The 22,463-nt window shown below is 47.7% G+C and overlaps 2 protein-coding genes across 8 annotated transcripts in view; one reads left to right on the top strand and one right to left on the bottom strand.

The window, feature by feature from the left end:
* Window positions 1-2,812, top strand: part of MTUS1 (microtubule associated scaffold protein 1) — a 128,915-nt gene extending 126,103 nt beyond the window's left edge. For all 7 annotated transcript variants that reach the window (XM_045821866.1, XM_045821870.1, XM_045821868.1 and 4 more), the window contains one exon: window positions 518-2,812. In XM_045821866.1, coding sequence (XP_045677822.1) covers window positions 518-731 — 214 coding nt within the window. In that variant the 3' untranslated portion in view covers window positions 732-2,812. The remainder of the gene's footprint in view (window positions 1-517) is intronic.
* Window positions 2,813-2,958: 146 nt separating this feature from the next.
* PDGFRL (platelet derived growth factor receptor like) overlaps window positions 2,959-22,463 on the bottom strand; it is a 36,674-nt gene continuing 17,169 nt past the window's right edge. The window contains exons 3-6 of the mRNA XM_045821873.1: window positions 10,554-10,705; window positions 6,175-6,468; window positions 5,324-5,463; window positions 2,959-3,952 (exon numbers count right to left, since the gene is read on the bottom strand). Of these exons, the coding sequence (XP_045677829.1) occupies window positions 3,764-3,952; window positions 5,324-5,463; window positions 6,175-6,468; window positions 10,554-10,705 (775 nt within the window). The 3' untranslated portion in view covers window positions 2,959-3,763. The remainder of the gene's footprint in view (window positions 3,953-5,323; window positions 5,464-6,174; window positions 6,469-10,553; window positions 10,706-22,463) is intronic.

The following is a 22,463-nucleotide window of genomic DNA, read 5'->3' as shown; positions in this document are numbered from 1 at the left end:
TAGTGTCACCCAGGTGCCCCTTGGAAGTGGGGTTGGAGAGGGTGGTGAAACAGGTGCCGGTTCCTGGCTGGAAAAATGTGATGGTAGCGCTTCGTGCTTTCACCACAGGGGGCCTGGACTAAACCCTGAGACCCAAGCAGTCCAGCCCTTCCCCCACGCCCCCTGGCTTATTGTTGCTGAGAATGCTTTCAGAGAAGGAGCATCACAGGACCCAACAGAGAACAGCCCCGACCATAGGACAGTCATGAGACATGCAGATTACCTGTGGGAGCCTCCCTGAGCCCCCTGTAGATCGCCCCAAAGTGCAGCTCTCTCTCGGGCTGCGGTTCTCCCACGCCATGGGTTTCTCAGCAAGCCAAGTGCCCGTGCCCAGTAGCTCTGCAGGACTGCCTCTTAATTTTCCAAATGGGTCGTTTTTCTGGACTCTCAAATTAAAATGGTAAGGAAAATTTGCTGCAAGTACATTTGTTTTAGAAACGAGGATATACGTGGTTTCTGGCTCTTTTTTGTCTCCAAGGCAACTCACCACGGAGCAGGCCACCCTGCAGGAGTGGCTGGAGAAGGAGTCGAAAGTCAACAAGCGACTGTCCATGGAGAACGAGGAGCTGCTGTGGAAGCTGCACAACGGGGACCTGTGCAGCTCCGACAGGTCCCCCACGTCCCCCGCCATCCCCTTCCAGTCCCCAAGGAATTCGGGCTCCTTCCCCAGCCCCAGCGTTTCGCCCAGATGACGCTGCCAGAAGCGGGGAGACTGAGAGCATTGCCACAGGTTTGCAGCACTGACCCTGACCGTGGTCGTGGGATCAAGAGCCACGTGAGCTGACGTGTCATTACCGCACCAGAACTGGAAAGCCTCGACCCCTGGCATCCGCTTCTTGTGAGACTGGAGCTGTGGGGGGGGAGGGGCGGGACACGCGACTCTCTGGCCAGGAGAGTCATCCCCCAATGATTTCGGAAACCAATCTGCACGGACACACGCACAACGCACTTAAAGAACATTGCCTTCTTCATGTACGCATAAGGGGAAAAAACTCTCAGGGGCCTCTTCAGCTAAAGATTTATAACCTTTATAATGTCCTTCGTCACAGGCACCGTCTTGTGATTTTTATCTGGGGGTTGTGTGAATAAAAGTGGGTGTGGCAGAGTGTCCCATGTCTGACGCTGCCTCCTTCGTTGTGTACCGAAAGTTCTGGATATGTACTAGTCAGATAAGTCAGCGTAAGCATTTCTGCAAAAAGCCATAGAAAAAAAGAGCAATAGTCGCTTGAATGATGACTCTGTACCACCTGCTCCACTCTGCCCTTTGACGCCGGGGGCAAAGGGAAGGGCGGGAAGAGCTTTGACTTGTCCTGTGTCTGGGCAGTCGGGGTATCCTTCCAAAGTATCCTGGCATTCGTTCAGTGTTCAGCCATGTCAGTTAAAACAAACTGGGTTATTTTTTCTGTAGATTTCTAACTTTCCCACATGATCCTAAACATTTTACTATGATCCATGTTCTCAGGCTATGAGCAAATGCAAACCCCTAATTTTTCTAAGATTCTATGTAGAGAGAAGGGGCGGCAGCAGTGATTACTTCTGCCTCACGTCCACCTTGACCTGCGCTGCCCTCTGATGTAGCAACTGTTGTCTTCTCCCAGTATCCTCACTTCCTCCCTCCACCCCGCCTCCCCCAGCCGGAGCCACAAAAGCTAACCTTCTACCTCGTCCCCATTTCTCTCTGGGACAAGGATAATGGAAAATGCTTTTCCAGAGCCAGCTCATCCTCACGGTGCTGAAACCACTCTCCAAAGAAACCACAGCCTGGATCTGACGGTGCACGGTTTGGGAAACTCTAGCGGGAATAAAGACCAAGTCATTGGCTAGCAGAACTCAGACAGGTAGATTCAGCGCTTCTTGATGAATAGGAGTACCTTGAGTGAACCAATGATGCAGCATTTAGTAGAAGATAGTGCTAAGGTTCCGTGTGCCCTCTGAGGGATCCTTCTGTCGCTGGGAAGGTGAATGGCCAGCTGACGAGTAGAAAACGTGGCTTATATCGTAGAACTGTTCTCCCGACTGCATTTCCGTTTTCCAAACTTCACCCGTTCCCTCCCACAATTCTAATCCTTTGAGGGAGGAGGGAGGACGAACTGTGGCATTTCCCCCTCTCCTGCATGTGTCAGCATCGTGGCATCAGAACTCACTAATCCGCATTGCTGACGTTCGACGGCTGTGCACAGGACCGCTAGAGTAAGAACACACTCGGGATACTAGAGGTGGACGTTCGAGTCATCATTCACCTGTACACTACGTAGCAGAGTAATATTCATGATGCATGTTTTATTTTATTCTTAGTGATTGTGTCTGAAGTCTGAACTTCAGTAGTTTATTATGTATGTAACCTTCCATGTTCGCTCTGATACATGAGAACTAGGTTCACTGCCACCTTCCGAAATATCTCTTCGCCCTTTCCAGTTGCTCTCAATGTCATTAGCCAAAGTTGGATTTGCCATCCATTCCCTCGCTCGGTAAATCTTGTGCTGTTCTCTGCTCTCCTCCATACCATTTAGGTGTCCGGGGAAGTCACCCTTACACAACTAGTACAACATGCCTTCAAAGAATGGGAGACAACTGGAGAGAAGACAGGAAACAAACAAAACAGAACTTTAAGGGTTTTTTTTTCTTCAAACCAAATGTTTCACATAGGATGCAAAATGTTGGCACGTCACGAAATAGACGGATGTGTAAAAAACTGTAATTATGCTCAGTTTGTAATGATGCAAAGTGTATTTTTACCTTGATTAAATAAATAATGCTGGAATATTTAATATAAGCAATGCGACCTGTGGTATACTTCACTCTCCAACGTGTTATCCAGTTCTAGCCCTTCTCACAGCGCAGGAGTTGACATTGTATTTCCTGAACTATTTCCCAGGAGTTTCCAGTGCATCCACCAAGTTGGCCATGGCTGAAATTTGGCTTGCAGAGCTAAACTGAGCTAAGCTTTTTTTTTTTTGAAAGCTGTATGTTTTGGAGAAATAACTTTTGACTGGTTTTAACAATTTCTACTCTTTAAGGTAAGAAAATGGGAACAAATATGGTCTGAGTATTTTTGAAGAAGCTAAAAAACACATCTAAATGAAGTTGAATTTTCCTTGTTCTGTACACCTATTTTATAGTGAAAATAAAACTTTTAAAACCACATGCTGTATATCTTACTGAATGTACTAATCTAAAACTAGTACTTCTGAGTACAGCAGTTTTCTTTAAATAAAAAGCAAGTTTCTATCATTTTTTTGGAGACCTTCATATCATGGTTCATAGAGTTGAACTATATATTACTACATTTTTAGATTCTCGTGGATTGTGGTTAGACCAAGTGCAGTATTAGGTATTAACCCAAACATTACTAACAAATTGTTCTGCCAACCTAAAAAAATGAGCACTTAGCCCAGTTTTTAAATTTTTTTTTACAAAAACTTGCCCATTTAATAGAAATGATTATATGAATTGTTTACATATATGCTTTCTTAGTATAAAAACTAGAAACGCATATACGTAGGTAAGCAATCAAAAGACATGCTTTCTGTCAGAGGAGTTAACACTTCTATTATTAGACCGGATGACCTCCTGCGAGCTGGGATGTCTGGGTCTTACTCACGAGCAGGGGCTGGGGTTTGGCACTTGACATCAGCCTCTGGCAAAGCACTAGTCGAAGGAACGCCCGAGCCTGTTGCATACACAAACGGGCTCTCCATCAGTTCATTGTCCTTCATTTTCCCAGTCAGGAGAATTCAACAGTGGTCGCTACTGTAGTCTGTCCCCGGAGATTCTGGGCAGTGCAAATATAATAGCCTGCGTCGATGGTCTCGAAGTCTTCCACTGCCATGACGCTCTGGGAGATTCTCGTGGTGTGTCCGAGTCCTCTGTGGATCAGCCTCCAAGTGTCTTGGATCGTCACGGGCCTTTCATCCTGTTTAACGACACCCACAGGGACTGAGGCAAGAAGGACGCGCTGCTATACACAGCTGCCTTCCACACTGAGCAAAGAGGACTCGGTGTGACGCTCACGGGGGCTTTCACACTGTGTGGCCATTTGCAGCTGTGTGCTTTTCAAAGTGGAGTCTGGGATTTCATTACGCTGTTTGACCCTCTGCCCTTTTCTTTAGTGAGTTCTTAATGTAAGATTGATTCTTTGGAACTCCAAGGATATAGACCTGGGATTAGTCATAAAAACATGCATAAAATTTTCCACCCTTCTCTTTACATGGCCCACTTTCACCCTCTCACTCAGTGGTTTTTATTCGCAGAATTTATAGTCAACAAGAGCCCAAAGCACTATGTAAATGAATACAAAATGAATAAAATGAGAAATATGATGAGGGAAATGTGCTCAGGGCTCCAGTAGGAGAACAGTCGTACCAAGGATGATGGATCATATGATGCCCTGGATAACATGACTCCCTATTTCTAGAAAGCCATGGTCACTTTTGAGATGCTTCATCCAAACTTGGTGATAAGAATGTAGCATTTTCTGGATTAGCTTAACAATTATAGTATGGTATTACTAAAATAATCCCCCCTTCTGCTCATAAAGTAGCAATTATCAGTGTAAAAAAATCTCTGTTGAAAATCATTAATGTCTTCTAATTGCGACAGCTATTTAAAAATAAGTACCTAGTACCAGAATGCAGGAAAACACTATTCTCCAGGCAGGGTCACTTCCCACCAATCACAGGTCTTAAGCAGAAGTGCACTGACTACTGGGTGCGTCTCCAGAGGCCAAATCTCTTCTGGCAACAAAAGGATTGTTCCATGTTGGTAGCAAAGCTGTTTATATTTGCAGAACACTCACAGAGGCTAAATAATAAGCTGTAGTTGCTTTTATGGGAAGTCTATTTTAAAATGATCTCTGGCCTCCCAGCGCCTTTGGGACGGGGCCCGTGTTTCTGTGCCCACTCTGTGGATGTCTGCTGAGAGCTCCTCGCCACAGGCACAGCCTGTGAGCAAGACACGCAGAAGGACATCAGAAGGAGGTCCCCTGCTGTCCCTTTCAAGCCCCTGTCCCTTCTTGTTTAAAGATTATGAAGAAAAATCACATATGAAGAGGGTACACTGAGTGAATTGCCTAATGGAAACCAGCCACCCTTTTTCCTATCTATTCAATTAAAAAGCCATTTGTAAATATACCGAACTATCTTAGAAGAAAACAAGCAAACCCTGGCGCCTGCCATAGTCCCACACACGTGTGCTTAGTAAGTTAAGGTCTTCCCCCTGGGAGGTGGGCGAGGGGGAGACAGACCCGAACGAAAACAACTGGCGGAGTCTGGGGTGAGGTGCTTACCTTCTGCCCTGGGTAGATCCACCTGAATTCCACCTCGACATCGGGCTCCCCGAGGACGGTGCAGAGGATACTGATGTCATCCCCACTTTGGACCTTGTTTGAGGACGCCAAAATGGTGGTGGATGGAGGGCCACTGGGAACTGGAATTAAGCAGGAGACAGGGAAAGGGAAATGAAATCCATGAGTGTGACGCTGGAGACAAAGCTAGAAACACATTCTGTTCTTTGGACGGAGGTGTAACATTTCTGCCTTTCCCAGTCAGCCTCCTCCAACCCACCGCTCTTGCATCCTTGGAAGCCTCCTCTCTTTCCCTCACTTGCTGGTCCCGAATGGGGTCATAACCCAGAACTTCCTGAGTACAGCCATTTCCCCTGTAATTAGGGGAGGAAGCTGAAAGGTCTGCCAGGGGTTCCTAGGAAGGGAACTAAAACACTGAGAGGAGGTTCTTGGGGAGGAAGCAAGGAGAATGTAGAGAGGGCAACTGCAGGGGTGGAGGTAAACAGAAGGGTGCGCGCCCTGAGATGACAGATTTGGGGTAAAACTAAGAGCGTGTTCTCATCTGAGAGAGTATTCTAAGAAGAGGCTGGGGATTTTGGAGAACTGCTGATCAGTCCTACAGTCGGTACCAGAGTGAATGATGGGTGAATTTGGAGATAAGGATGTCAGGGAGTGTTGGGTCAGAGTCACAGATAAGGGCGTAGAACATTCTAGAAATGGTGGTGCAGAAAAAGGAGCCATTAGGAACAGCATTCTGTGCCTCCTAATTTCCATCTGTACTTGGGAACATCCGTACCTGCCACTTACCAGCTGGAAGCAACTAAAATCTAGGCACAGGTAGGAAACACGCTTACCTTCTGCATAAAGGAGTTGATACTTGACGGAGATTTGAGACTTGCCCCCAGCCTCAGCCTTGCAGTAGACAACTCCCTGGTGGTCAGAATGAGGTTGCAGATACACAAAGCCTCGCTTCATGTCATAGACAATGTCTGTTCCATTGGCGGGGATTTCCTTGGCTGGAAACTCCCTGTGGAGAGTGACCTTGGCTGACAGGACAGTCACTCGACAAGGAACCACGGCCTGTCTGTCCGGATACAGGTAGACAACATCAAAGTAACTGGGAGAAGGCACAAAGAGTTCTCCTTTCTCTGCAAAGGAAAAGATACAGGTTTATTTACTCTGGAGAAATACACTAAGGAGCACTTCATGGATGGCACAAAGATGAGAGGGGACTGGCAATATACTCAGCATATTGAGTCCTTATGAACAGAAAAAGCTATTTTAAAAATAATTTTCCTCTTTTAGAAGAAGGATGTTACTTCCCATCCCCTTTAAAATAGGTCTCAGTTCAAGTCCAAATCAGGCCCGTGGATGACCCCCCTTGAGGAAGCAGGGGAAGAGACTGCCTGCCTTAGGTTACGAGCAGTTTTAAACCATCTGCTGCCCTTTCTCTGGAGAAAGTAACCCCACAACCTGTGCTCAGTAACTGCCGTCTGGGGGTGCATCTCAGCACAGCAGAGCTCCTCGGAGAGGTCCAGCCCAGGGGACCGTGGAAAGGGGATCGAGGAGAGACAGGTGAGGAACCTGCTCCTTGCCGGTGCTGGGCTCCGCTTGGCTGCCCCTGGGCTGCAGACCTCCAGCCTGTTTCTTACCCTCCACCTGTTTCCTCTGAAATTCCTCTGTGTGCTCTGTAAATGCTGGAAAACAGTCTTTTTATCTTACAGAAACGAGAGCTGGCTCGCCCATCCTTTCCTTAGTACAAAGGACTCGGAATTGTTTTTTTTTTAATTTGTTTGTTTTTGGTTGGTTTTTGGCATGGTGCATTAAATCTTTTGTTTTCTGTACTATGAGAGAATATTATAGTAATTAAGAAAAATCTTCTAACTTAATTATACCCCAACATTTGTTCAATTGTTTTCCATGTTTTTTGCTGCAGCATTCCTGAAACAACTGATTACTCTTGGCTTTCTCCTTTCCTGTGCCTCTCTGTGCCACAGTCATGGGATGTTTTAGATTGGGGACAGAAGTTCTGGACATGTTATCAAATGTCTTCATGAGCCAAGCGTGCTTTGGCCGTGGGTACGGGTTAACCAGCATGGAGGCCTTTCCCCCGGCTCTGACTGAGGCCCAGAAAGAGCACCACACGGCCCAGTGAGGCCCTGTCTTCTGCGAGGCTTTGTATCGGGCTGGGTGGTTCATGCCACTTCACGAATACATGACTTTCAGACTCAGACACGCGGGACCTTTGTCACTGTTGCACCTAATAGTCCTGTGTTCACAAAGAGTAAGTGCATACGGCCTGGGATGTCTCCTCTCCCATTTCTGAAGAGAAGAATTCAGAGTAGACCGTATTTATTAGACGTATGTTTTTGGCAAAAGCATTTAAGTAATTTTATGATCGTAATGTTTAGCAGCAACTTTTGTTTCTGCTAAAGGAAAGTTTCCTCAGTTTCTACTAGAGGAAACTGAACCAACAAGCAAGGCTAGCAGGATAACAATCAGAATTGCCGAACACAAAAATGTGGTCTTACTTCTTTGTGTGCTTTGAGAGAAGAGACCATACCAGTTGCTTTAACAAACTGGGGAGGGTGAAGGGGGAGAATTCATGTATAATCAGTACGTTCCATCATCAGTACATCCCATCTACCGAAAAGTATGTTAAAGTTCATTTGAAAAATTATAGATGACATACGCCCCCTGCAAATATGTTTGTATCTACTTGAGTAGCTCATAAACATTACTTTGAGAAAACTAAACACATGGAAATTTAGATTTCCAAAAACAAAAATAGAGACAATAGGCTATAAACTGAAATCCAAATGACAAACAACTTCATAAAAGTGCTCACTAATGTGGTTTTACCACATAAGACAGCTGGAGCCCAGGCCCGCTGCGGTGAGGAGGGCCGATGGCCAGTAGTGTTCTCCTTGATCTGGTGGGAGTTAGATGTGACTTGAGGACAATTATTAAGCTGTATAGTTTTCATTTGTGTTTTTTCTTTGTTACACTTCAATAAAAAAATTAGAGAGGGAAAGAAACACCTTTGAGTGCCTCCTGGACACGAATAAATATGATGTGTAGCAGTTGTGCAAATTAAGACAAAAATCACACAAATTAACAACAGCCACAAAGCAGCTTCCCGGTGTTGGCAGCCAAACCCCAGGAAACACACACACATAACGAATGCCAGACGCGTCCCTGTGTGGGCGGCGGGGAAGCATATGTCCTGAGGAAGCCAGAGCCAGCCGCAGAAAGCTCAGCTCTCCGAACAGCCCATCCAGGCTTTGCAAACCCACCCAGGCCGGAAGAGACCAACTGCTGGACCTCGCACGGAAAATCCAACTGGACACTGAGCTTTGTGTTGAGGAATGAGAAAACGATACAACACATTAGGTCACATCCCTTGTTGATCCGGGTTTCTGGAGCGTTGAAATAAATTCTGACTGAAGGGGAGTACGTTCCTCTGATTCACAAAGAGGCGTCCACAAGTCGAGGAGGAACCCCTGCCTCTCACAACCAGAGAGAGCCCATAACCCTGATCGGACATTCTGATCAATGGAGGTCTTCTGACTGTCCAAACTCTCAATTCAAAAACCAGTGTTTTGGGAAGACGCAAGAGTGCTAACTGTGGCAGAAATGCTTCATTCTGTAATCTGAAACATGGTCTCAGTCCTCATCTAAAATCACAGGTTCTCGTGGGTCTGGATTAGTTGCCGTGGTCCCCGTCGCTTCCCGGTGTGGTGTGACAGCAAGGCCCACAGGCCCTCCGTGTGGCACATTCCTCTATGAGGATCGGGGGGATTGCCTGTGAACAATGGTTACCCGTCCTCCCGACAACCCCAGCCAGTGCCTGTCTGTCTGCCCACCAAGGAATCACCTTGTTTTGAAATGGATTAGGGCAGTAAGAACACTGAATCCTGGGTCAGGTAAACAGGGCTTAACTCTTTATTCCGCCACCATAAGTCATGAAGCATCCAATAGGCCCCCCTTGCCCCCTGGGTCTCAGCATCAGCACCATTATTTCTAAAACAGAGATAACAAGGCAGTTTCTCCTTAGTTTCCAGGGGAGGGGGGTGCACGTTGTGGAAATGAAATGAGATCCGTGGGCCTCCAGGACTGTAGCGTGCTCTGCCCAGGCATCTGCTCTCCAGAGAGGAGCTATCGGGACAGGAAGGGATTACATCTGAGATTTGGTTAATGGCAAGGGCAGAAGATCATTTGAGCCACCGCCCAAATCACTAAGGTCTGACAGGTAGGTGGATTCGGGAAGTAGACAAATCTCCTCAAAGCCCCGCCCTGACACTAGGAAGGCATTCTGACTTCATCTGAAATGCCTTAGACCGCAGCAGCGCCAGCAGGTAGCATTTGTCAGATTCCTGAAAGCTGACCCCTGAGCCTTGTTGGAGAACGTCATCCCCCAGACCTGAGTTAGAGAGCTGCAGAGGAAACAGGCTGGCCAGCTCCTCTACAAGGCCTGCTTCTCCGAGTGCATCTCTACTGCCAAAAACACACCAAATGCTGCAGGGTCAGAGGAGAGCTCCCTTCGACCTGCTCCCTTTCAGACACCGCACTGAGGCTCAGGGACAGGGAATCCTGCCCCCACAAGTTCAGCTGTCAATACTCATAAGAACAAACACAGGGAGACTTCATCCAGGCATCTTGTGACTACCGAGGTTCCAGAGAGGGGATCCTTGTTGGTTCTAGGGGCATAGGATGGAAAGCCCACCCACAGCAGTGCTGTCCAGGAGAGCTTCCTGCGGCGGTGGAGACGCTCTGTGGATGGTTCCACCAGGACAGCCACTAGCCACGGGGGGCAGTGGAGCCCTTGAAACATGCTATGTGCCACTGAGAAACTGAGTTTTAAATTTTGTTTAATTTTAATTAGTGTCCCTTTAAATTTAATGGCTATCATATTGGACAAATGTAGGCACGAACTCTGGAGTCAGACTGTTCTGGGTTCAAATCCTGATACAGTCATTACTTGCACAATGACCCTAAGGACGTATTTCATTTCTCTAAAGCTCAACTTTTCCATTGGGAAAAATATATACAAATGACAGTCATACCCTGAAGGGTTGTTGAGAGACTAATTGATGGAACGCACTGAGCCCAGAGCCTGGCAAAGAGCAGGTGCTCTGAGGGTCATTAGTTGATAGTCCACACACAGTGGGAACATTTACCATGGGCAAGGGCAGAAGTGGGAAGAGTTCCACTAATGCAGCCAACCTGTTACCTGTAAAAAAGATGTAGGTGGAGCCAGTCTTGGTCTCGTCCTTGCTGCAGATGTAGCCGGTGCAGAGCTGCCCCCAGCAGCTGAACTCGCCGGTGTCGGCCGCGGTGGAGTTGAGCAGGGTCAGCTGGCTGTAGCGCTCGTTCTGCCTCACGCTGTCAACAGACGCAAAGCCGGGTCACGCACCTGGGCTGGGGCCTCATGACCATCATCACTCCCTGCCCCCCTATTCTCCATTACAAATGCCCCAGGGGGTATTACTCTGGAGGAATACCCCACTCTCAGAGGCCACAGACTAATAAAAGTGTGTTTGGGGAGTAGGTGTGTGTGGAGGGAGAGGCTGAGAGAGAAGCTTTGCCTAAAAGGAGATTAAAAAATGGCAATTAGGTTTTCTAAAGAGAGGAAATTCTCTTCAACCTCAAAAGTGGGGTTTCCTTGAGTAGATCACTGGCACATGGTGTGTGACGCAGCCACAGACACTCTCCCCAAAAGCCTCAGGCAGGTGTTCTGCTTTCCGCTTTTGTTTTCAATGAGCTCGTGGCAACAGCAGTCAAGGTAAATGAAATAACCCAGCATTACCCAGGGCGCAAAGTCTCTTCCATCCATAAGGATAAGGCTCCGAATACACGCTTGGAATCTTCAAGATGCAACATCATTGTATTAAAAATAAAAATTTTGCATAATTCTCTCAAGATTATAGGCTACGTGAAATAAGTTGGTCGGAAAAGAACAAAGACCCTGTGATTCTACTCCCTGTGGAACGTACAACAGAAAGGAGAATAAGAACTGACAAAATAAGCCAAACCGAACGCATGGACATAGACGACTGGGTGGTGGTGGTTAGAGGAAATGGGGTGGGGGAGGCAAGGGAGTCCACTGTGGGTAGCAGAAGAGAAGGAGACTGGATGTGGTGAGCACACGTGGGGTGCACGGGCATCGAATTGTGATCTTGTTCACCTGGAAGTTGTGTAATGGTATTCCTATTACTCCAATACACTTAATAATATAAAGTAAAAGCAAAAGTAAAGAATTACACTTACAAAATGAAAATAAAACTGTTCCTTTAGACCTGCAGTCAAGATGGAGGAGTAGGTAAACTCTGTGCCCACCTCGGCCCATGACCACATCAAAATTACAACTAAATTACGGAACCACTGTCGTTGAGAACCACCTGAAGGCTAGCTGAGCAGAAGTCCTGTGACTAAGGACATAAAGGAGAAGCCATGACGAGACCTCTTCTGGGTATTGTATCCAAAGAACTCCAAAACACTGATCTGAAATGCTACATGCATCCCTGCGCTCAGGGCAGCATTATGTACAATAGCCAAGATGTGGAAGCAAACCGAGTGTCCGTTGATAAATAAATGGGTAAAGAAGAAGCGGTGCATATACACAATGGACTATTACTTGGCTATAAAAAAGAATGAGATTTTTTTCCATTTGTGACACCATGGATGGACCTAGAGGGTATTGCATAAGTGAAGTAAATAAGACAGAGAAAGACAAACACCATATGATTTCACTTATATGCAGAATCTAAAAAACCAAATAAACAAAAACAAAACAGAAATAAACTGATGGATACAGAGAACAAATTGCTGGTTGCTGGATGGGAGGGGGGTTGGAGGGTGGGTGCCAAAGGTGAGGGGATCAAGGAGTGATCGCCAGTTACAGAAACAGGGATGTGACGAACAGCCCAGGACATGTAATCTGTAATGCTGAGTAACTATGTATGGTGTCAGATGGGACGTATCGGGAGGCCACTTCCTAAGTTATACAAACGTTTAATCACTCTGTTGTACACCTAAAACTAATATAATATTGTATGTCAAGCATCATGGAAAGCTTGAAAAACAATTTTAAAAGAAAAGGGACATTAGGTAAAAAGAAAAATCTGAGCGAACTAGGAACTTTACCCAATGATATTGTACGGAAACTGGTTCATGGGTAGGGTCATAGGCGCCCCGTCTAATGCAGTAGTGGAGAGCTGGACATAGGGCATGCAGGAGTTCTCTGGACTGTCTCTGCACGAGAATTCTGTGAGTTGGAATCGTTCTAAAGTAAGAAGTGTATTATGAAAAAGTAAGTGAAAAAACGCCGCCACTTTCCTTTGGGAAAACCATCCATTTGTTGCCGAGATGCTGAGCTCCAGTGCGAGGTTCACCCCAGGTAAAAGTATTCAGAGCCTTCTTTGGGCACTCACGCTTCTCTTTTGACTCACCCTGTTATTTCTGCTTCTATCTTCTCGAGCTGTGCCTCTCGTATTTTTATCTTGTCGCCTGTGACTACATTTGCAAACCCCCTCGGCTCCATTTTGAAATGAGGAGAGACATAAATAAGTATTTCTTGCCATGAGACACTGGCATTCGCTGATTGTCACTGTAATGAGTTGTGTCAGGAATCCAGCCAGACGTCTCATTCGGGGACAGATGCTCCTCCGAGCCTCAGCGTGTGCAGATGCCAGAATGAATGGTTTTCATCGGAGGATGCATCTCAAATGTCCCAAAGTTCCACCCCTTGGAGACCCACACACTTATCGGATGTGGTCGAGATTCCCCCGTCCTGTGGAGCAGCACCATCAGCACAGTCACCGCGTTAAGTCTAGCACGCAGCAACATGTCTCGTCGGTCGGACTGAAACACAGCCTGTTCTGGTTTGCTGCTGAAGGGCTGCTCTGCCCGCCGGCTCTGCCAAGAGGCGCCTCTGTGCTCCCACTCAGCCGGCTGCCTCCTTTCAACGGAGGGGAAACCTCTCCTCCTTCGGGAACCTTCTAATTAGAATCAACTGTCAGGAGTGAACCTCCCTGCTTTCTCCCGGGGATGAAATTGGCTTCCTGTTCTCTGCCCCACAGGCGCCCCTGGCTGCCTGTCATTACGACGGATGGTGAAAACTCTGAGGGCAGTGATTGTGCCCTATTTGCTCTATGTTCTCCAAGCCACAGACCTGGGCAGAGTACACAGGAAGATTCCCAAGAAATGAGTGGACTGAAATTGAATGGAACCAAGGGTTGGGACCTTGGAGAGCAGATATCCTGTTCCCAGTGCTGCTGAGGAGCAAACTGAGTCTCAACAGAGAGACTGCCCTGAGACCCAGCTGCTGAATATTGAGTCAATTGCTTAAGTCAATTAAGTATGCACTGGATACTCATTAGATAAGAAAATGCATATAAAGCACTCCTAGACGTGCCTACTTCGTTGTATTATCCTAATTATATCTTCATTACACATTACTGCTGATTAGTGACTAGTATGAATACAACTTCAATAATGACAACACGCACACAACATTGGGAATAGTTAGCACTGCAAATAAAAACCGGTGGACCTCAAGGATATGACAATCCAGGCAGGAATTAAAACTAACACACATGAAAAAATCGGAGAATAGCTAAAGGGTGCTTGCAACAAGAACAGGAACCCTGCACAGAGGTTCACCACTGTGGGCTGAAGAGGCTGAGGGCAGCTTTGAGGAGGAGGGGAGACAAGCTGGACTTTTAACGGTGGTGGTAGAAAGGGATGGACAGACAGCAAGGGGGGCTGAGAAGCAATGAGCTCACTTGCTCAGGAAACTCCAGCCCCGTGAGGGCTGGGAGGGGCCTGGTCTGCTCTCTTCTGGCCATAGCCCCACGCATGGTGGGTAGAAGACACTCAATAAGGATTTGGAGATTCGGTCCATTAATTATGGAGAAGACAGAGGGAAGGGTTAGGAGTCACAGGCAGATGGGTGAGAACAGCAAGAAGGGTGCATGTGTTACTCAGCAGGCAGCCGGAACCACCCTCAGCTTTGGAATGGGGACTGATCGGCCCACCTAAGCTGGAACACCAGTGAAGAGAACAGGGGTTGGGGAGGCTGAGAGGCTGTTACTGGGATTCTGGGCAAGGGCTGGGGCTGGGCTGGCTGTTGGCAGTGGCATGGAAATAAATTTAAGGAATGTTTTCTTGGGGGAAATTGATGACAGATGTCATGTGAGAGGTGGAAGAGAGGGGGATATCCATAATGACCACTTGGTTCGTGTTTCTGTTGAAAAGAATGGGGTTTTAACTGCCTGAAATGGAACCGTTGGGAAGAGAAAGGAGAGTGGGGTAGGCAAAATAATAAATTCACTCCTGGAGGTATTGGATTTGTGATCAAACGTGGGCCGTGTAAGTGGGGATGTCCTGTGGGCAGCTGGAAACCCAAGCCCGGCACAGAGGAGATGAAAACAGCACCAGATTTTTGTGTGGGATGTCATTTATGTCGAGGTAAGAGTGGAGGCTGAAGGGAGGGAGGAAGTCAACAAGATAAAGCAACAAACATGAGAAGACGGAGGAAAAAACCTGGAGCCAAACTAGGGGCCAGAAGAAAAAGAAGAGGTAGAGAGAGGGAAGAGAAAACAAATCAGGAAAGTAAAGGAACTAGGAAAAGGAATTATCAAGGACAAATCAGGAAAGTAAAGAAACTGAGAAAAGGAATTATCAAGGACAAATACTCAAGAAGTTGATGTTCAAAAGGTCAGATGCCTTTATGAGAGATTGGTGACCACATACACGCACTCACATACACTTCATTGGGCGGAATGAAAGTCTTTGGCAACCACCAAAAGAACACGCTCAGTGGTAAGGATGGAGCTGGATTTCAGCAGATAAAATGTGCAAAGGTGGAGAGAAAAAGGAAGTGGAGGTCTTCCCAGGTAGACCATAACATCTTGGCCACATCCCCTGCAGAGTTCAGTACCAGGGTACAAAATCAGCAAGTAATCCACACATTTATTTGGCACTTCCTCCGGGCCCAGTATTGGCTAGCACTGTAGTGATGAAAAGTACATGAGGCCATTCCACCAGGAAGGGCATTGGGCACATAAGAATTTAGCACTCGAGAACAGCCCCACCACCCCATGGGATCTGCATGCTGTATCTTTAGCAGGATTGGGGGTGGAAGGAAGGAAATACACTGGAAAACATTTCTGGATTTTTCCACCCCCTCTCATAGGCAAACACTATAAAACAGGAAACAAATTATTTAGCAGGATTACATTCTAAATGCCTGGATTTGAACGTCTATTTCTACTAATGGCCTCACACAGTCCAGGCAGCAGGCTACCCAAGCGGTTGAACTATGCCCCAAGGTTGCCGAGGGAAGAATCTACAGCATGAAATGGAGACATGAACTCACAGAGCCCTGCAGAGTGCGGTACAAAGATGCTTCACCCGGAGAGACCTTCCCTTCTCTTATAACCACTTAACAAATCCCCAGGGATGGAAGAAGTGGAGGGTGTGAAGTTTTAGTGGAGCAAAAATTTGTGCTGCAACAAAGCACCCCAAAAAAGTGTAATTAAGAAAAGCAGAGTTTACATTAATTGGATGTAGCTCTGAATATCCTGGCACATCAGCTCACCTAAGGCCTTTTCCTTCTAAGCTAGCACTTGAGACCTGGCCCACAGTGAGTTCAGTGGTGGGTAAATCCAGGTTTCAAAGAGCGTTTGTTCAAAATTCAGGACTGTGTGCATGTGTGCGTGTGTAGCTCTTCCTATGGGCTCTCGTGGCCTCTACAAACACGGGGTCCATCCCCGTTGGTGGAGACTTGCAGCTTCCTGCGTGCAGCCCAGCACACTCTGTCCTGACCAGCGCTGATCTCATGGGATGGCACAGAGGTGGCAGCTGACAGCTCCCAAAGTGAGGGCCACTACACACCTCACACCTGGGACAGTGACTAGGTGACAAGGGTGGGGTCCAAGCTCCTGTCCTTCTACAAGTCAAGGGCAGGAGGTGAGCCCTGGGTGACGAGATAATTAGTCATTGGTTCCATAAATCCTTAAAGTGCAAATTAAGCGGGAGGTTCTGGAACAGAGGGAGGGACCCCATGACGCCTAAAGAGCTCCCTGCTCTCAAGTTCCCCTATCCAAGTGCCATGGGAATTCCAAAGAGGGTACATCTCCCTCTTCAACTTGCAGCAGCCACAGCAAAACTGGGCAATGCCCACAGAACGCTGGGCATTACACTAAGTTCTTCAGATAAGCTCAAGACTTAGAACTGTGTGTGGCACAGAGGAAGCACTCAATATATTTTAGATATTATTATCACAAGGTTCATCTTTAGTTCTTGAAACGACATGAGGATGGAGGTGCTTTTCCCCCTTTTAATGAGGGGGCACTGAAACTTGGAGAAGTGCCTTGTCCCAGGTCACCCGGCTGGGAGCGTCACATAGACTCAGGTTATAAATATAAATGAGAAGGGCATGGGTTTCCTTCCTATGAAGTGAAATAGACTGAAGGAATTTTTAAAAACATTTTATTTATTTATTTTTAGAGAGAGGAGAATGAGGGGAGAAGGAGAGGGAGAGAAACATTGATGTACAAGGGAAACACAGATTGGTTACCTCTCACATGCTCCCGACCAGGGACCTGGCCCACGACCCAGGCACGTGCCCTGACTGGGAATCAAACCGGCAACCTCTGGGTTTCCAGGCTGGTGCTCATTCCACTGAGCCACACCAGCCAGGGCTGGACTGAAGGGATTTTGACTGAGAGATGGTGCCCCTACCCAGCCTGCAAGTCCCATTAAATAAGGTCACACACACCAAACAATTACATGGAAGATCTGAATGTACTAGCTCAGTATTCTCCATGATACCTCATTTTCTACTGAAGTGGGTAATAAACCCAAATAAGTAAGTAAAGGACAATAAACCACCCAGTAAGGAATGGAAGGGAACAGGGCAAGAAAACAACCAGTTATTCAGTCAGCACTTACTATAAAACCGAGCGTACGCACGTATGCATTCCTTTTTCTCAGTCTCACGAGATAATGATGACAAATGAAACTGCTGATAATAACTAGAACTTAAGTAGTGCTGCCTATATGGTAAGCCCTGTTTTAAGCCCGTTACATATTTTGACTGGTTTCCTTCTCACAACTGCTCTGTGAGGCAGGCACTGTCATTATCCCCATATTCCAGGTGAGCAGACTGAGGTTAGGGGACTTCCCCCCAGTTTTGGAGCCACAGGAGAAGTTGAAGATCTCTGCAAATAACTCCTCAGGGTCACTCAACTATATCATCCTGGACCTTCTGCCTTGGAGACGGATGGCCCTATTGGCATAAAACAGAGATAAGGAGTAAGGTAAAAAGATGTCATCAAATATGCTCCCTATCCAACATTCATTTCGCATTTATAAATTATTTAGCTTGTACAACATGCGAGGAACTGTGCCAGCATCAAGGGAGATAAAGATGCATGCGTATCTGCTCCTTGGCGTTGCAAGCGTTTGTACAGGGTCTGTGTTTACACTAAGCCTCCTTTTAAGAACGTGTCAAAAACAATAGCTCCATGATCTGCTGGGAACGGAGCCATGTCAACAGACACAGCCCTGGGAGACAGACAGCTGGGTAAGACATATCAAAGCCCCACAGTGTATGCTTTTTAAAAAAGGAGATGAAAAGAAATATGTATGAGAAACAAATATGCAAACTGAGGAACTTCAAAGCGAATACAGTTTCAATGTCAGAAATGAAGCTGAACTACCTCCTTCTCTCTGTGTGTTTGAGGACCATCCAAGGCCATGCTCAAAGCCCTTACAAGAGAACTGTAACTCTTCTGTGCCAACAGCCAGTTATGTCCACGTGTGTGAAATGTGACACAGGTCTTTTCCCCTACAGTGACGTACATCAGATTCTCCTGTGCTATTTAAAAAGTCATAATGGGCACTTTTATCTCTCTCTCGTAGGGGGTAGCCCTTCAGACCTGCCAACAGCCCTTTCCTTTCTCCAGCCCCTGTCCTTGATACTGACCACAGACTGACCACGCTGCTGGACGTGTCCCCTGCTATCCTCACTCCACCTCGTCCACCCTGCTGACGTCACCCTTTCTGGTCACCTCTCCAGCCAGCGCATGTGGCTTCTTCCTAAAGGAAAAGTGACTCTTTCTCCTTCAGAGGTTTCTCAGAGTCTGAGAAACTGAGACGTGGTTATCTCTTTGACACCACAGGTCAAACCAGGACTGACAAACCAGAGATTAACCAAGCAGAAAGTCCCATTAGGCTTCCTAGAATAAAGGCCTGCAGACGAGCGTGCCTGTGGCCCAGCATTTCGCTTGTAGGAATAAATCATTGCTGTCTAGATGCTCACTGCAGCAAGGGCTATGAGCGTTTAAAAAGGTGGGGTGGGGGGGGGCCGGGGAGGGAGGGTGATGTAAGATTCCAACAATAAAAATTCAGTTAAACGTAAGGTGGTATTACAGTTACAACATAGAGTGGTACTCATGATACATTAGGGGAAAAGTCATCATTAAGGAGTTGGTTCATTTCGATGCAATTTTTTTACATATAAAAACAAAACCAGAAGATTCTACACTGCAATGTTGACAGTGTGAGTTGATATATTCAGTGACCTCTGCCTTCTGTTTACTTATCTCTAGCTTCTAACGTTCTAAATTAAATGAGCAGGTATTACTTTGTAGGAAGAAAATAAAAACGGTACGCACAGAACAAGTGAAACCACCTGCATCTGCAGAACAGATGCTCTGTAAACATGTGATGGTGAGTGGCTCATTGGCACTTAAAAAATCTGAAGGTGAGTTTTATGTGGTGTTGCCTTTTTAGAATGTGGGTTGCAAAGGCAGGGCCAGCAGGCATTCCTTTGGAGACCTAAAAAAGCCATTATTTTATTATTTTACATTATATTATTTTGCTCTGATAAAAAAAAAAAAAAAAGAGGCCAGCTGGAGCGTAAAAGATAATCCAAAGTGCAGCTTGACGTTGCTCTCACACCCGCCCTGGTCCCAGTGCACCCGCGCTTGCCAGGCTACACCCCCTCCCGGAGCCTCCTGCGGCAGCCTCCCCGCTCACCTGGTCCCCACCCTGGGTTTCCCCGTCTCTTTTACTGCAGTCACAGCTGCACCTTCTGCCTGGGTGGAATATTAACAGCAACACTGATGCTCCGTTTCTCTTCCAATCCTTACACTCTATCGGCAAAGACCGACAAGTTGATCCTTCTAGAAAAAAACATCTCCCCCATCTCTTTGGAGTGCTCTGCAAAAGCATCCCATAGAGGTTTCCAAACACCGCCTTGTTATTGCCTCCAGCTTCACAAGTGAGCGGCTCCTGGGCGCACAGAATGGAGGGCGCCCATCTTCGCCCAGAATTCGAGGCGCCCTGCTCCCCAGCTCCTCCACCCATCGTAGACCCTTCCTGTCGCCCAACTAGAGTCTTCCCCGACCCCAGCTGCACTGGCTCATTCCCACCCCGGCCCTGCCGCCATCTCTTTCCCTCTAAAAGGCTCTCGTCTGTCTCTCTCTGGCCTGTATATACCTGGTTGCTCCTCAGAGGTCTGTCTGTAGGGAGAGCTTTCCTGCTCCCCGGCATTTGTAAAAGAGCCTGCACTCAGGAGTCCGATTTCCATGATTTGAATCCTGTCTCCACTCCTTACTGGCTCTGTGACCGTTATTAACAAACGGATCTTCCTGTGCTAGTTTCCTCACCTGAGGCATGGAGATAGTAACAGCCCCTACCTTCTAGGGTTGTGATGAGAATTAAATTAGTTAATAACGGAACAAGGTCCTAGAAGTGGCATGGAACAAGCACTTCAAGGCGCCATTGTGGTTGTCCCAGGACACACAGATCTAAGCTTCTCCCACCCTGCACTTCACGTCTTTACCACAGATCTTGGAGATCCATCCCTCTCTCTCTCTCTGCTGCTTTGTGCGGGGTGACCTTTTCAGCTCCTCATGACACTTCCCTAGTAAAATGACCCCCTCCTGAGAAGGAGCCATGTGTTAACAGGCCTGTGTTACCCACCCATCCTGCACGGCCCAGTTCCAGGCAGACAGCAGTTACTGGCGACTGCGAGCAGAACGCAGCAGAGTTCAGCGAGCCAAGCTGACTTGTATAACGTGTCCAAAGGCTCTTGCTCCTTGGCCCGCACCTCATCTAAGTGAATGGAGTACGAGCACCAGTAATCGTTTTGGAACTAGAAGGTACTGTAGAGGCCGTCTGGTTGGACCCCCCATGTCACAGGGACCCGGTGACTCACCCAAGGTCGCACCGCCAGTTCCCGGGTGATGGTAAGACACAGCGTAGGGGATGCAGAGAAACTCACAGAAATAAGTAAATCATTGTTGTGAACGTAATTTTTACGAGGTCACCTTTCCAAATTGGCAACCCTACGATTCTGCTGTATGAGGGTTATTTGTGCTAACAACTAATTTCTGGCGATTCTCATCTTACTGCATGGAATAAACCCATGAGCACTTCTCTGCGGGACACACAAAATCCAGCCCTGTCTCCAGCCTGCTCCCCCGCGGCCCCACCCCCGCAGCTCTGGGTAGCTGCAGCCCACAGCCGCACCCCGGGGAGAATAGGCCTGGGGAGACGGGTGACAGAAGACAATGGAGCAAGCCGCCACCACCCTTGTTGGGGAACAAGCGGTGTGTTACTAATGGGCTGGCACACAGCCCGTGAGGGCGCTATGGCCAAGTTTTAACACTGAATGCAGCGGCCCTGGGCTGGGCCCTTTTGCACCTGGCACCCTGAACTCACCGAACCTCCCGTCTTGCCAACACTCTCAAGGTGCCCACACACCCTGATATTACTTGGATGGTAAATCTCCTGAACAAACACCGGAATTGTAAAGAAATAGACTGCTTTCTTGAGACCAGAGGGGTGTTGTTATTCCACTTAGTGGTGCATTCACTGGTTGGTTCAAGCCCTGAGCAGGGATGGACCCCGCAACCTTGGCGTAGGGGAACGACCCCCAGACCACTCTCCTCCCCATGCTGGACCACAGGATTGGACTGGCTTGGAGCCCACCGTCTGCTTCCTCGGCCCACCTGCTCTTCATGTCCTCTGCGGGGGCAGCGAGCTGTTGCCAACTGCGACCCAGTGAAAACCCAGCTGCCCTCCCTGCTCTCCAGACGCTGTGCATTGTTCTCAGAGCTGGCTGCAGGCCTGTCCAGCCACGCCACGGAAATCAGGGCTCCACTGAAAAATGCTACCAACTCTCTCAGTCACCACAGCGACACCCTGAAAGGCAGTGCCTGCACCCCAAATCCCCAGGTGTGGAGTGGGGTTTCTGTACTGCCACATCGGCCCAGCTGGCTTTTACGTCTGTGATGTTGGCACAGCCTCGCTTAGATCTCCAGCGTCTCCTGCTCTCACTCCTCAGTGATTTATAGTTAAGGCGTCGTCCGGGCCACTTACTACGTTTCTTCTTATTGCATTACCTGGCTCGGCGTTGTGCCGAGAGTTTCCTTCCCGCTGTGGAGTCTGGAAGTGGGTTATAATACTGAAGGAACAAAACGCTTCCAGAGAAGGTCGAAATGGATTGTCCTGATCACCCAGCAGAGGTTGATCAGATAATCCAGAAATTTCTTATATTAATGTTTTTTATATTAATAAGATAAGAACACAATTTAAAAAAAAATTCTTGCAAAGAAACTTAGGCCCAAGAACATGTCTGTAGACTGCAGCTTGCGGGGAACAGGGCTGGGGCACGTGGAGAGAGGTCGGGCACACCTGAGACTGGGAGAGGCATGTCTTTCTCCTGCAGGCGGAGGGAGGGAGTAACCCTCGCACTGTGGGGCGTACCTCTCTGTGCTGTCCGTGTGTGTCTGCGGATGAAGGCTTCAAGTCAGTGACTCCTAACTGCCCTTAGATTCACTCTCACTCCCTCGTCGTGGTAGACAGGGCCCCCGGGGTCTGACTCCTGCTTACTGCCAGCATCCTCTCTACCTGGTCACCTCCTTCTTCCCCCCCAAACTGGAGCCGCCCCGTCTCCCTCACGCACCCTCAGTGACCCAGATGCTGTACTTTTTCTCAGCTCTGGGCAGTTCCTCATGCTGTTCCTTCTTCTGGAAATTTCTTATATTCTTGTCCCATCCCCTTCCTTATCTGATTAATGTTCAGCCTTTAGATATTAGCTCGAGTTTTCTCCTCCCTGACTCCG

This window comes from Phyllostomus hastatus, unplaced genomic scaffold (assembly GCF_019186645.2).
Source record: "Phyllostomus hastatus isolate PE091 unplaced genomic scaffold, TTU_PhHast_1.1 phas_scaffold_46, whole genome shotgun sequence".
Classification (NCBI taxonomy): domain Eukaryota; kingdom Metazoa; phylum Chordata; class Mammalia; order Chiroptera; family Phyllostomidae; genus Phyllostomus; species Phyllostomus hastatus.
The sequence above is the reverse complement of the archived record's forward strand: the minus strand, read 5'-3'. Positions and strand labels throughout refer to the sequence as shown.